The 14038-nt window shown below is 51.7% G+C and overlaps 1 protein-coding gene across 1 annotated transcript; it reads left to right on the forward strand.

The window, feature by feature from the left end:
• Window positions 1–12514: 12514 nt before the first annotated feature.
• On the forward strand, window positions 12515–14038 carry LOC122676006 (zinc finger matrin-type protein 2). The gene has a single exon (XM_043875260.1). The coding sequence runs from the start codon at window positions 12515–12517 to the stop codon at window positions 13112–13114; it is 600 nt and encodes a 199-aa protein (XP_043731195.1). The 3' UTR covers window positions 13115–14038.

Here is a 14038-nt window from a genome sequence, read left to right on the forward strand (position 1 = left end):
CCTTGCATTGGGACATAATGGGACTTTGTAAACACAGAAGTGAATATTGATGGAGAAGAGCAGAGAAAGCCATGCCCTCACTCTCGCCCCCGCCTCACGGGGGAGTGAACACAGCTTGTAAACTGTGGGCCCAAGTTTCCAGCTCGGCCATCCTCCCTCTCCGAGTGTGAATTCATCCCTAAGTCCGCTCTTCCGCCAGCTCCAGGCTGCTTCCTTCTGAACTTACCTTACGCCTGATCTTCAGAATGTGCTGGATTCACAACCAATCTGCTGGAGTAGTGGGACCTTGGAATCCCTGCAGGAATATACAGAGAACCAGCTTCCAACAACTCCGTCTCTCCCAAATGGCAAACCGACTTTTAGTTGAGAAAATGCAACCATGAAGGCAAAGTCCTGTCAGGCCTTTGGGTTTAGCAAGACGAGGAAACCAGTCAAATGCACTCTGGCTGGGTCTGGGGGATGCACGCCTTCCCGTCCCAGTGGTGCAATGAAAGAGCAACGTTTCTCAGGCGGAGCCCCAAAAAAGCCAGAAGAGGGGGCAGACCCTTGGCGATCCTTCACTCCAAAGAAGTCCCCCAGTCATGGAGCAACCAACAGGACAACGCTGGGCAGCCCCGCCGCAGTAGACAGAGGGAGCCATCCAGGGGGCCAGGAGGTGAGTGTACCTGTGAGTCAGGGTCCAGCAGGAGGGTCTGCCATGCAGCCAGTCCAGAGAAGCCTCTAGAAAAACTGGACTGGGTGCAAGAAACAAATTGAGGACTTCCCTGGTGGTCCAGTCATTAAGAATCCATCTGCCAAGGTGGGGGACATGGGTTCCATCCCTGATACAGGGAGATCCCACATGCCGCAGAGCAACTAAGTTTGTGCATCACAGCTACTGGCATCACCTAGAGCCTGAGCTCTGCAACAGAGCAGCCACTGCAACGAGAAACTGGCGCACCGCGATCAGAGTAGCTCCCGCTGGCTGCAACTAGAGAAAGCCTTAGCACAGTCAACAATAAAATAAATAAATAAAATTTTAAAAAAGAAACAAAATGAGCCTTCTCATTAGTACAGCCAGGAGAACCACAGATGCAGGGCAGGCCATGCTGGGTTGAATGGGAAAGGGTGTCAGTGTTGTTTTTGAAACAAATTGTGGGAGTAGCCTTTTGGTGGCCGTTTTGGGTTTGGGGTCTTTGGGCCGTTGGTCTGAGTGATGCTGCCTCACTCAGCATGAGACACCCTCCTGCAGCCTCTTTCATTCCTGCAGGGCATCCCATGGTCCCCAAGTGCCAAACCAGCAACAGATTAAGCTCCCTCCTCATCCCAGACAGACTCCCTGAGGTTGCATGTACACCCGTCCTCCACTCTGCAGCCCTTCTCCATGGGCAGAGAAGAGCGAAGTCTCCATCATCCTGCTACAAGTTCCAAAGCTGCTGCGTGTCCCGTGGGTGGGTGGACTCCATCCGGGATCCCGGAATGCGGTGGCTGGGAGCGGGGAGGGGATTCCCAAAAGCCAGGGGGTTGCAGCTGGCGGCTAAGCCAGGAGCACCCAGGGGACACCACGCGGCCACCAATTTGGAGGTAATTACAAGGCTGTCTGCCTGAGACAGGCTCAGCGGAGATTCCAGGAAAGCTTTGCACTGATAACACGAGCACAGAGACTGGGAGAAAAATCTCAATCCTGACCACGCAGGCCCCACTCAGCTGATTCCCCCAAACAGACAGACAGGAAATGACTTTCCAGGCTACTTCCCCATGGGCTGACTTCAAAGTGACCTGCAGGCTTGGGTCCTGGAGACCAGCTCTGCCCCCGACCCTCGGGAACTCCAAGTCCCAGCCCTCATCTGCCTGCCTGCTGAGTGGGGATCCATGGTGGGGGTCGCCCAGCGCCCCCCGCCCTACACAGGGAGCCTGTCCTCAGCACACAGCCCCTCTCCTCCCCTCAGTTGCAGGGGTTGGGGACAGAGGAACTGGAACACAGCCTCCAGCCCACAGGGGCCAAGTGATTTCACACCTGGAGCTAACGCCGACTGGCCACCAGTGGGCTGAACTCTGCTCACACTCTGAGACCAGAGCAACCACTTGGAGAGCTTTGCCGGGGTGAGGGGCTTTCTGATGCTGTCGAACACTAGGGGAGGGGGCAGGGGGGTGGTCAGAGCCATGGGATCCTGGGCCTGAAGATGACCCTCGTCCCTAACCCAGCCACCCTGCTGTCTCCTGCTGACTTCGGCCAGGGAGGACCCAGAGGACAGTGGCCCCAGGGTAGGGTAGCTCTCGTTCACGACCTTGACCCAGACAGACCTGGCAGGGAGTGTGTGGGGAGCAGAGCGGCCCTCGGGTTCTATTCCTGGGGTCTGGCTGTGTATGACTCACGTCAACACTGTACCGCTCACAAAAAGGGACGTGACTCATCGAGACTCACCCGGCCCTCGGCTCACGGCTCCACCTGCTGGGTTCTCCCCAGGGCCCCACCCAGGCCCCACGTGCAAGTCCTCCTCTGGCTCAGTGTCTTCTCTCCCACCCCTACCTGCTCCGCAGGGTTCAGGCTTCCCACCTGGCTCAGCATCTCCCCCAGCTCCCAAGGGGAAGACCCCCTTATTGATGCAGGCGAACTGGGAAGAGCAGCCTCACTGCTGGGCCAGTAACCAGGACCTGGACTGGAATCCAGGGGCAGGCAGGGCAGGAAGCCCAGGAGCATAACATGACAAGACCACATCTGCTAGAGCAGGCCTGCGAGGGCCCCTGCTTTCCAGCACTCCCGGAGAAGGGCAGACTGTTGCCCACTGCCAACTCCAGAGGCCCTTGGTCCCGCGTCCTAGAATCTGTCTCCCAGGCCCTGTCTCCCTCCAGGACTCAGGGACTGCCCGGGGCTCTTTCTCCAGCCCTCAGCTTTTCACTGACCTGAGGAAGCCAGAGACACCTGCCACTGACCCCAAGCAACCATCCATAACAGTCAGTAGCCCCGCGAGTGTCCTTTGGCAAAGGCTCAGCTGCCCTGACCACAGGGCCCATGACTTTACCACCAAGGCTGGGAGTACAGGGAGGTGGGGGCATGTGGGATGACTGTCTGCAGCCCCGAGCTCCTGAGACGTAGACCTTGCCCTGAACCCAACACTCATGCAAGACCACCTTCCCCTTGCTTCCCACTTCTTTGTATCTGCAGACTCTAAACACACATGTGAGTGAGAAGTGGCAGAGGTCCCTGGCCTGGCACAGAGCATCTTCCTCCCTCCCTGTGGTCATCCCAACACTCGGGAGGCACCGAAGAGATGAAACACTGAAGAGAGAGATGGACAGACAGACAGAGGCAGACCCTCTGTGTCCGGGGCCCAAACAGTGCTTAACGCTGCCGAGCTGCAGGAAGAGGGGGCCTTGGTGACTTGAGGCAGAGACCCCTGCCTTCACCATCCATGTCTTTGGAGTGAGATGGGGGTTGTCCTTGACATCACCCCCACCGTCACCAGCTGAAGTAATCCTGACCACTGAATTCTAGCTGAAATGTCAGCATTCCCACCTCTGAGTTAGGGAGATGGGAGCAAGGAACGAGTCTGATCTGTGGCCCTGTTGTCTGCTCAGGACCTTGGGGTGCTCCCCCAAAGGGCTGAGGACCCAACTGGCCCCCAGTGTGGGGCTTCCTATTTCCCAGGTGAAGGGGGATACACAGCCTCTGGGACATAGTCTGGGTGGGGACCAGTTGCTCTCTGCTGATGAAGTGTCTTGCCCAGGTGGGCTCCAGGGGGATGCCCGGTCAAGATCTCCATCTCCTGGACCCCACATGGGGTAGCACAGAATGCACCAGTTCCCGCCTTCATTTCTGCAGCTCTCCACAGCTCCAGCCCTTGCTCCCCCTTTCCCCAGGTTTGTCTAGAGGATCTGCTGCTGTTTGGGGGTCAGGAGTGCTGACCAGGGCCTCCCAGGGGGGCTCTGGTGGTAAAGAACCCGCCTGTCAATGCAGGGGACATAAGAGACTGCGAATTCAATCCCTGGGTCAGGAAGATCCCCTGGAGGAGAGCTTGGCAGCCCACTCCAGTATTCTTGCCTGGAGAATCCCATCAACAGAGAAGCCTGGTGGGCTACAGTCCATGGGGTCACAGTCGAACATGGCTGAGCAGCGGCAGTGCTGGCCGCCATAACCTGGGGGCCCGGGGGTCTGGGGGGGCCTGGACAATTCTTACCCCTTCCCTTCCCACAAGGCTAGGCCCTGAGAGCCCATTAAAGCTGGCCTTCTCCTCACCGCGGCCTCTCTGAAGCAGACTGAAAGGGACAGTCATGCCAAGTGTATGCAGGCCTCCTCCCAAGTCCCAGGGTCTGATAACAAGCCCCGAGAGACCCGACTGCCGCCCCCTAGGTCCTGGACCTGACCCGGGATGGAGCCAGCTGCGCCCGGAGCCCACCTGCTGCAGGGGAGCCTCAGCCACACCCACCAGCCCTGGAGGTGTCTGCAGAGCTGCCCCACTTCCCCGCTCCTCGTTAGCACCTGGCTCAGGTGATGGAGACCCCGTGGCCAGGAGAGGCCAGGTGCACTCCCAGCTGTGGGAAGGGGGTGTCCTGTCTGTGTAAACTGACTTCCAGTCGGCCACCAGAAACCTCACAGTGCTTTCTGAGCTGCTTGTTCTGAGAGGAAAGTTCAGGGTCTCCAAGGTTGGGGAAGGGGTACCCACAAGGTGCATGTGCGTGCTGAGTCACTTCAGTCGTGTCTGACTCTGTGACCCCATGAACTGTAGCCATGCCAGGTTCCTCTGTCCAAGGGATTTCCCCAAGAAGAGTATTTTGCACTGGAATGGGTTGCCATTTCCTCCTCCAGGGGATCTTCCCGACCTAGGGATCGAACCCACATCTCTATGTCTCCTGCATTGGTAGTCGGGTTTTTTTGTTTGTTTTTTTCTACCACTAGCACCACCTGGAAAGCCCAAGTTGTACAGATGATGAAACAGGGAGATGCGTGCTGAGGGGGCAAGAGTCACTCACCCTAAGGACGGGATGCGGCCAGGGCAGGGCCGGAGGGCTCTCCTCCTCCTGCTGCCTCACTTGTTCCTGGAACCAGGTTCGAGGAGCCATCCAATGAGGACCACGGTGAGGAGCAGGGATGTCTGCAAGGTGGGAACGGAGGTGGAAGGTGAGTTTACCGTCAGGAGTACTCCCTGAACATAAAAGTGCCTTTGATTCAAGCGAGCCTGGATCAAAATGCTAAAACGTAAATGTAGGCATAGCAGACCCAAGACTGCTAATTTTAAAAAACTAAAAAGTACACAGAATAAAATCAAAGCAACGACCCTTGGAATGTCTGGCTCATTCTCTGAATTCCAGCTCATACTAGTTTACTCAACAACGTGGGGCCCGAGGCCCCACAGCCTGAATTCCCATTGCTGCCTGGAGAGGCCGGAGTCTGATTCCAGTGATCTTCCATGCACCCCGCACCTTCCTCACATCCCCTCGGTGAGGCTTCAAGAAAGGAGGGAAGAGGGGAGGGGAGAAGAAACAGGAGGAGGAGGGTGGGACTGGTCAGCTGCCTCAAGCTGAGCGCAGAGCTGGGAACCACTGACCCTGATGTCAGCGCCTAGATTTCAGAAAGAGGAGCCAAGAAGCGGAGAAAGCAGAGAGGAAGGGAGAGAGGAGACTGGTGACAAAGAAACTGAGAAAGCGGAGAGGAAGGGAGAGAGGAGACTGGTGACCAGGGAGGGTTTTCTTGAGAGGGGAGTGTTAGGAAACTTATATGTGATTTCTCACCAAGAGTCTAATGACTTTCAAAAATAAAGTCAAGAGAGAATTTTCAAACTAACATTTGCCTTCAGCGGGAGGTCAGGGGTCACATGGCAAGACGGGGACTCAGACAAGGAGTTCTGGATGTACTGGGAATGAAGGTACAACTTGGGCTGCTGTAACAAACAGCCCCAAACCCAGCAGCAGAAGCGAGGCAGAGATTTCCCCTCCACACCCACGTGCATGTGGAAGCAGGCTCCTCCCACCACCTGTTGCTCTGCCCGCCTCACGATACAGTCTCCACCTCACAGCCCAATGTGGCTACCCCAGCTTCTTCCTTCTCATTTTGTCTCCAGGCACCTGGAAGGGTCTGAAGGAGAAGTTTGTGGTTGTTTTAGTCACTGGGTCACGTGGGTAGGCACAGCCTCTGTGTTGACTGGTATGTTCTGGAAATGGCCTCTCTCCTCTATTCACAGCCCACGTGGCTCCCCTGGCTTCCAGAGATGGTGGGAGATAGAGTTGTTATCTGGTGGCTGAGTACCCAGAAGGGAAGGGAAGGGAAGGGAAGATGGGTACTGGATCCACTAGAAATCTTGGCCATACTCGCCCAGAGAAAGCTGTTTCCCATGCCACCACCTGATAACTGCTGCTTTTGCTCACTGACACCCCCCCCACCATTGAACTGTATTTACCATGAGGTGGTTAACACTTTTCCTCTAGTTTCAGAGGTAATCACTGACGTCAGTCAGCTTCCATCTCTGTGAGATGGTGTCACACCACAAAGATGACTAAAGTCCTCGAGAAGCAAAGAAACTTGATGTTCTGACTGACCCCAGAAGCTGGTTCCTGGGGAGTGGACACTTGGGCTTTTCCCAAGACCCCCAGCTCTAGGGGATGTAGCTCTGTGGTAGAGAGCATGCTTCACATGGGTAAGGCCCCGGGTTCAGTCCCTGGCATTTCCACTTTGATCTTGGAGTTTGGGACTTCCCAGGCAGCTCAATGGAAAAGAATCTGCCTGCCAATACAGGAGACACAAGACATGTGGGTTCGATCCCTGTGTGGGGAAGATACCCTGCAGAAGGGAATAGCTACCCACTCCAGTATCTTGCCTGGAGAATCCCATGGACCAAGGAGCCTGGTGGATTACAGTCCATGGGGTGGCAAAGAGTCAACAGAACAGAGTGCACACACACACACACACACACACACACACACACCAGCGCCCCGGTCTCCTATGAGGCCCCTCAGGGAGCAGGGCCCATGCCCTAGGACGCCCTTCCTATGCAGAGTGCCCCAGATTTTTTAATGTGTGGTATATTAACATTTTATTCTGGAATATAGAAGACAATAAATCAAATGAACACAGAGCAAGCATTTATCAAGCACCTACCATGTGCTAAGCTTTGGATCACATATACAAAAGCAAAACAAAACAACACAAAAGACACGGCCCTGCCTTTGTGGGCAGCTCTGGGCACCTGCATGCCCGAGCCCTCCACCTCTGTGACCCCTGGAGACAGGTAACAGCTGCCTGGGGAACCAGGGCAAGTTCTGGATGCACCCTCAGCACCTCATGGGCAACAGATGCAGGGAAATCAGTGGCCGTCTCTGAAAGGACTGCAGCCGACCTCCACCTGGTGTGTGGCAGGAACGTATGATTTTCTCTCACTCGTGAGTTGAAGCATTGATTCAGAAAATTGCAGCCAAGCAAACGGAATGGCTGAAAGATGCCTCCCCTCTGAGCTGCTTTCTCCACGTGGCCACGGGAGTCAGGCTCACAGCCACCGCCCCCCACCCACTGCCCTCCTAATGCAGGACCCTTGCTGCGGCAAATGGAATCATCTGCAAAGAGCAGGCAGGCCTGGCAGTGGGGAACCTGCCTATGGAGCTGCGGGGAAGGGCCAAACGCCTCTTCATCACAGGTTATAGGGCTCCGGGGCTTCCTAGGTGGGCAGCTGTGACTTCCGAAGGCCAGGATGGCCTTGGATGCCCCCGAGCTACTGTAGGATTCTGACACTGAGCAGAAATGAGAGCAGGGTCCTGATAAAATGAGCAGCCCTGGAAGGGGTGCCCCCAGGGATGGTGTGCAGGGGTCATGGGAGCACTTGGGTACCGATGATCACCCAAAAGCAAGTCTGAGCCTCAGGTGGAGGCAGCAGGCCAGAACTGCAGTTGGGGTCCCAGAGGGCTCTGCTTGGAGAAGACATGCCAGTACCAGCCCTGCAGGGGACTGACCCCGGTGAGCACCCAGCAGGACATCCCAGCATTTCTCCCTGAGAATGACTCTGACAAGTCAGACCTTCCAGCACCTCCTCATTGCCCCTGAGTTGAGCCCAGAGGCTTGTCACTGAGCAGATTTATGGCCGTGTCTGCAGGGCAATGATGAGACGGTAACAAGTAACAGGGACAAAATTCCAGAACCTTCCAAAGTCAACCAAAGTAGCCTGAAGCCCTGATTCTAGTCATCCAGGGAAGTGTCCAGGGACAACCCTTTGTTGATTCTTTACCATCTGAGCCAGCAGGCAACTGAGGGAAGCCCTGCCCCTGTAAGTTCTCCTGGGTGTGTTCGACATCCCCCGGCAGGGTAAGATTCTGGTTTCCCAGTGAATCTTGATTTTCTGGTCATTCAGGGGCCTGGAGTGTGCTGAGTGGACAGTGACTCAATCTCCTGCCGAATGCAGTGTCCAGCAGGGCAGGCATCATCCCAGACAAGACCTGTGGACAAGGGTCTGAGGAGGGAACGCTCTTTGGGGAAATGTTGAGGTGGGTGCGGTGCAGGATGTTTGCACGGATTGGGAAGTGGCTGGAGGCGGCTCTGGCTCTGACTTTCTTCCAGGATGTCCACTCATTTTTTTCTTAAGACTCTGCTGAGCACTCCACCTTGCCTCCCCACCCAGGTGTCTCTTTTATGGCTGTATTTGGTTTTTCTGGTCTCTTTCCTGTCTTCAAGAGGGGCTGTGTTTTCCGCTTGGCTGGGTGGCAGGAGCAGAGGGGAGTGGGGGATGTTAAGCTTCTGATCCAGGGCTCAGCCCCCCACCCCAGAGGCAGATTAGCTTTGTGGAGGGGGCACTGACCAGCTACATTGGAGAGGTGCAGGGAAGGGGGTGGCGAGAGGCAAATCCTCCTCCCAGAGATTCAATAACCACCACCCAGCTTCCCCACATGCCAGGCCCAGAGTCAGGAGAAGACACACCTAGTCTCCCTGTGACCACACAACAGGGCCACCCTTGCCCCATGATCAGGAGTAAGACCGGCCACAGGAACACCCAGGCACAAGCCAGGCCACCAAGGTGGGCGACCAACTGTCACTTGGAGAATGCCAAGGAGGAGGGAAAGCACAGCGGAAGAGCTGAGAAAACCTGGGCACCAGAGAGGACAGGCCGAGGTGCCAGATAGGAAGACACTACACTGCAGGGCCAGAGTTATGCCAAGATCGGGTGCCAGTTCATTTCAGCTCAGTCACTCAGTTGGGTCCAGCTCTTTGAGATCCCATGGACTGCAACACAACAGGCTTCCCTGTCCATCACCAAATCCCAGAGCTTGCTCAAACTCACAGCCATCAAGTCAGTGATGCCATCCAACCATCTCATCCTCTGTCATCCCCTTCTCCTTCTGTCTTCAATCTTTCCCAGCATCAGGGTCTTTTCCAATGAGTCAGTTCTTCCCATCAGGTGGCCAAAGGACTGGAGCTTCATCTTCAGCATCAATCCTTCCAATGAATATTCGGGACTGATTTCCTTTAGGATTGACTGGTTGGATCTCCTTGCAGTCCAAGGGACTCTCAAGTCTTCTCCAACACCACAGTTCAAAAGCATCAATTCTTTGATGCTCAGCTTTCTTTATGGTCCAACTCTCGCATCCATACGTAACTACTGGAAAAACCATAGCTTTGACTAGACAGATCTTTGCTGGCAAAGTGATGTCTCTGCTTTTTAACATGTTGTCTAGGTTGGTCATAGCTTTTCTTCTAAGGAGCAAGCGTCTTTTAATTTCATGGCTGGAGTCACCATCTGCAGTGATTTTCAAGCCCCCAGAAATAAAGTCAGCCACTGTTTCCACTGTTTCCCCATCTATTTGCCTTGCAGTGATGGGATCGGGTGCCATGATCTCAGTTTTCTGAATGTTGAGCTTTAAGCCAAATTTTTCACTCTCCTCTTTCACTTTCATCAAGAGGCTCATTAGTTCTTCCTCACTTTCTGCCATAATGGTGGTGTCATCTGCATATCTGAGGTTATTGGTATTTCTCCTGGCAGTCTTGATTCCAGCTTGTGCTTTATCCAGGCCAAGATTTCTCATGATGTACTCTGCATATAAGTTAAATAAGCAGGGTGACAATATACAACCTTGACGTACTCCTTTCCCAATTTGGAACCAGTCTGTTGTTCCACGTTCAGTTCTAACTGTTGCTTCTTGACCTCCATACAGGTTTCTCAAGAGACAGGTCAGGTGGTCTGGTATTCCCATGTCTTAAAGAATTTTCCATGGTTTGTTGTGATCCACACGGTCAAATGCTTTGGCATAGTCAATAAAGCAGAAATAGATGTTTTTCTGGAACTGTCTTTCTTTTTCGATAATTCAACGGATGTTGGCAGTTTAATCTCTGGTTCCACTGCCTTTTCTAAATCCAGTTTGGACATCTGGAAGGTCTTGGTTAATGTACTGTTAAAGCCTGGCTTGGAGAATTTTCAGCGTTGTTCTGCTAGTGTGTGAGATAAGTGGAATTGTGTGGTAATCTGATAATTCGTTGGTATTGCCCTTCTTTGGAATTGGAATGAAAACTGACCTTTCCCAGTCCTGTGGCCACTGCTGAGTTTTCCAAATTTGCTGGCATATTGAGTGCAGCACTTTCACAGCATCATCTTTTAGGATTTGATATAGCTCAACTGGAATTCTATCACCTCCACTCGCTTTGTTTGTAGTGATGCTTCCTAAGGCTCACTTGACTTCGTGTTCCAGGATGTCTGGCTCTAAGTGAGTGATCACACTATTGTGGTTATCTGGGTCATGAAGATCTTTTTTGTACAGTTCTTCTGTGTATTCTTGCCACCTCTTCTTAATCTCTTCTGCTTCTGTAAGGTCCATACCATTTCTGTCCCTTATGGTGACCATCTTTGCATGAAATTTTCCCTTGGTATCTCTGATTTTCTTGAAGAGATCTCTAGTCTTTTCCATTCTATTAATTTCCTCTATTTCTTTCCATTGATCACTGAGAAAGGCTTTCTCATCTCTCCTTGCTATTCTTTGGAACTCTATGTCCAGATGGGTATATCTTTCCTTTTCTCCTTTGCCTTTCACTTCTCTTCTTTTTTCTCTTCTATTTGTTGGGGTTTTTTTTTCCTTTTTTTTTCTTTTTTTTCCTTCTTTTTTTCTTTTTTCTAAATTGGAGGCTAATTACTTTACAATATTGTGGTTTTGCCATACATTCACATGAATCAGCCATGGGTGTACATGTGTTCCTCATCCTGATTCTCCCTCCCACCTCCTTCTCCATCCCATCTCTCAGGGTCATCCCAGTGCACCAGCCCTGAGCATTCTGCCTCAATGCATCGAACCTGGACTGGCAATCTGTTTCACATATGTTAATATACATGTTTCAATGCTATTTTCTCAAATCATACCACCCTTCTTAGCTATTTGTAAGGCCTCCTCAGACAACCATTTTGCCTTTTTGCATTTCTTTTTCTTGGGGATGGTTTTGATCCCTGCCTCCTGTACAATGTTACGAAACTCCATTCATAGTTCTTCAGGCACTGGATCAGATCTAATCCCTGGAATCTATTTCTCACTTCCACTGTAAATTCATAAGGGATTTGTTTAAGGTCATATATGAATGGTCTAATGGTTTTCCCTATTTTCTTCAATTTAAGTCTGAATTTGGCAATAAGGAGTTCATGATCTGAGCCACAGTCAGCTCCTGGTCTTGTTTTTGCTGACTGTATAGAGCTTCTCCAACTTTGGCTGCAAGGAATATAATCAATCTGATTTTGGTATTGACCATCTGGTGATATCCATGTGTAGAGTAGTCTCTGCTGTTGTTGGAAGAGGGTGTTTGCTATGACCAGTATGTTCTCTTGGCAAACTCTGTTCAATCCCCAATCCCAGAAGATTCTACATGCTGAGGGAAAACTAAACCTGAGTGCTGCAACTAGTTAAACCTGAGCACCCTAGAGCTCACGCTCCACAACAAGAGACACCACTGCGATGAGAAGCCTGCCCACCGCAACTAGAGAGTTGTCCTCAGTGGCCACAACTAAAGAAAGCCCTAGAACATCAACAAAGATCCAGCACAGTAAAAAAAAAAAAATGAAAGAAAGAAAGAAAGCTGGAGAAAGTAAATGACTCCAGAGAAGATACCTCTAGGTGGTGATTTTTTAGGCACACTGATTAAGGTATGGACTCCAGGCCTCATCTCTGGATCAGTCCCTGTGGTGGGGGGTGGGCTGCTCTGATTGGTCAGACTTTGGCCAGATGTCCCTTCCTGTGGATACTCTGATAGCCAGGGTATTCTGACCAGCACCATGGCCTGGTGTTTTTGGTAAAAGTGAAAGTTACTCAGTTGTGTCCAACTCTTTGCGACTCCATGGACTATATATTCCATAGAATTTTCCAAGCCAGAATACTGGAGTGGGTAGCTGTTCCCTTCTTCAAGGGATCTTCCCAACCCAGGTATCGAACCCACGTCTCCCACACTGCAGGCAGATTCTTTACCAGCTGAGCCACCAGGGAAGCCTGGAGTAATTGGTAGGAGGACAGAAAGGCAGGCGCTGACCAAGATAAAAGAGGAAGCAGACAGCAGCAACATTGATCCAGTTAAGAACGTTATACAGTGAAGATGGCGTCAGGCAGTGGGACAAAAAACTTGGACTTTCGCCGAAAGTGGGACAAAGATGAATATGAGAAGCTCGCCGAGAAGAGGCTCACGGAAGAGAGAGAAAAGAAGGATGGAAAACCAGTGCAGCCAGTTAAGCGAGAGCTTCTCCGGCATAGGGACTACAAGGTGGACCTGGAATCCAAACTCGGGAAGACAATTGTCATTACCAAGACCACCCCACAGTCTGAGATGGGAGGATACTACTGCAATGTCTGTGACTGTGTGGTGAAAGACTCTATTAACTTCCTGGATCACATTAATGGAAAGAAACATCAGCGAAACCTGGGCATGTCTATGCGTGTGGAACGTTCCACCTTGGATCAGGTGAAGAAACGTTTTGAAGTCAACAAGAAGAAGATGGAAGAGAAGCAGAAGGATTATGATTTTGAGGAAAGGATGAAGGAACTCAGAGAAGAGGAGGAAAAGGCCAAAGCCTACAAGAAAGAGAAGCAGAAGGAGAAGAAAAGGAGGGCTGAGGAGGACTTGACATTTGAGGAGGATGATGAAATGGCAGCTGTGATGGGCTTCTCTGGCTTTGGTTCCACCAAGAAGAGTTACTGAGGCTTTCTATGCTTGGCTTTTTGCTGGGCCTAACTGTGTGTGTGTGGATGTCATTTTGGGGGAGGTACTGGGGAAAGTTGGTAAGAGTGGCAATGGGGAGGGCTAGAGGGTGGGTGTTTCTGGTTTTCCTCTGCCTTGGGAGAGAGCACAGAATGCAAAGGAACATGCTATGGCATATTCCTTCAGCCTCAGTATATCACTGGAGACACAGGACCTCTGACCATCTGATTTCCCAATAAAGAAAAACCCCTCTTCTGAGGCTGCTTTCCCGAAACTCCCCTTGCATCTTTCCCTCTTCATCTGTCCAACTCTTATCTGAGCATCCTACATTTATCCTGTGTTCTGCCTTTGTTTTAATTTTGACTCAGCCTACAGCAGAAGGGTTCTCTGGGTCCCCAGTTTCCAGTTGACAGTATATCCTTGACTGCCCCCCCCCCCCCCCCCCCCCCGCCTCCATCTCCCTTGTGGTTCTTTGGCCACCTGTGCATGCATGTGTACTTCTGCCTGGATCTGTGGTATGTGCGGGTGCGTGTGCATGAATCTGTCACATAGAGGGAGCCTGAGCTAGAGTCTCAAGAGCATTGCTGCCTTGGGGCCTGGTGTTCTCAGCTTCTTCAGAGCATGTAACAGGAAATTAAATGGGATGAGTGGTGTGGTTTTTGTCTGGTGAGTTTTTTAACTTTTGTTCTTCATATGTAAAATCTGTTCAGCTTTTCCTATTTGTTTCATTTTATTGAGGATTACTCTGTTTTTGTCTTCCTTGTAAGCAGGCTCTTGGAAGAACCTGTTTGATGCAAAAAAGAAAAAGGAAAAAACCTCATATGGGAGCCCTTGGGTCTCAGAGGCTGTTCAACATGTATAATAAATGGCATTGACTGGGCCTATTTCACAAAAAAAAAAAAAAAAAAAAAAAAAAAAAAAGAA

This window comes from Cervus elaphus, chromosome 19 (genome assembly GCF_910594005.1).
Source record: "Cervus elaphus chromosome 19, mCerEla1.1, whole genome shotgun sequence".
NCBI classification, from domain to species: domain Eukaryota; kingdom Metazoa; phylum Chordata; class Mammalia; order Artiodactyla; family Cervidae; genus Cervus; species Cervus elaphus.

Bases quoted from the DNA above. Each gene is read 5' to 3' on its own strand.
- LOC122676006 (XM_043875260.1), top strand. From the start codon at position 12,515: ATGGCGTCAGGCAGTGGGACAAAAAACTTGGACTTTCGCCGAAAGTGG.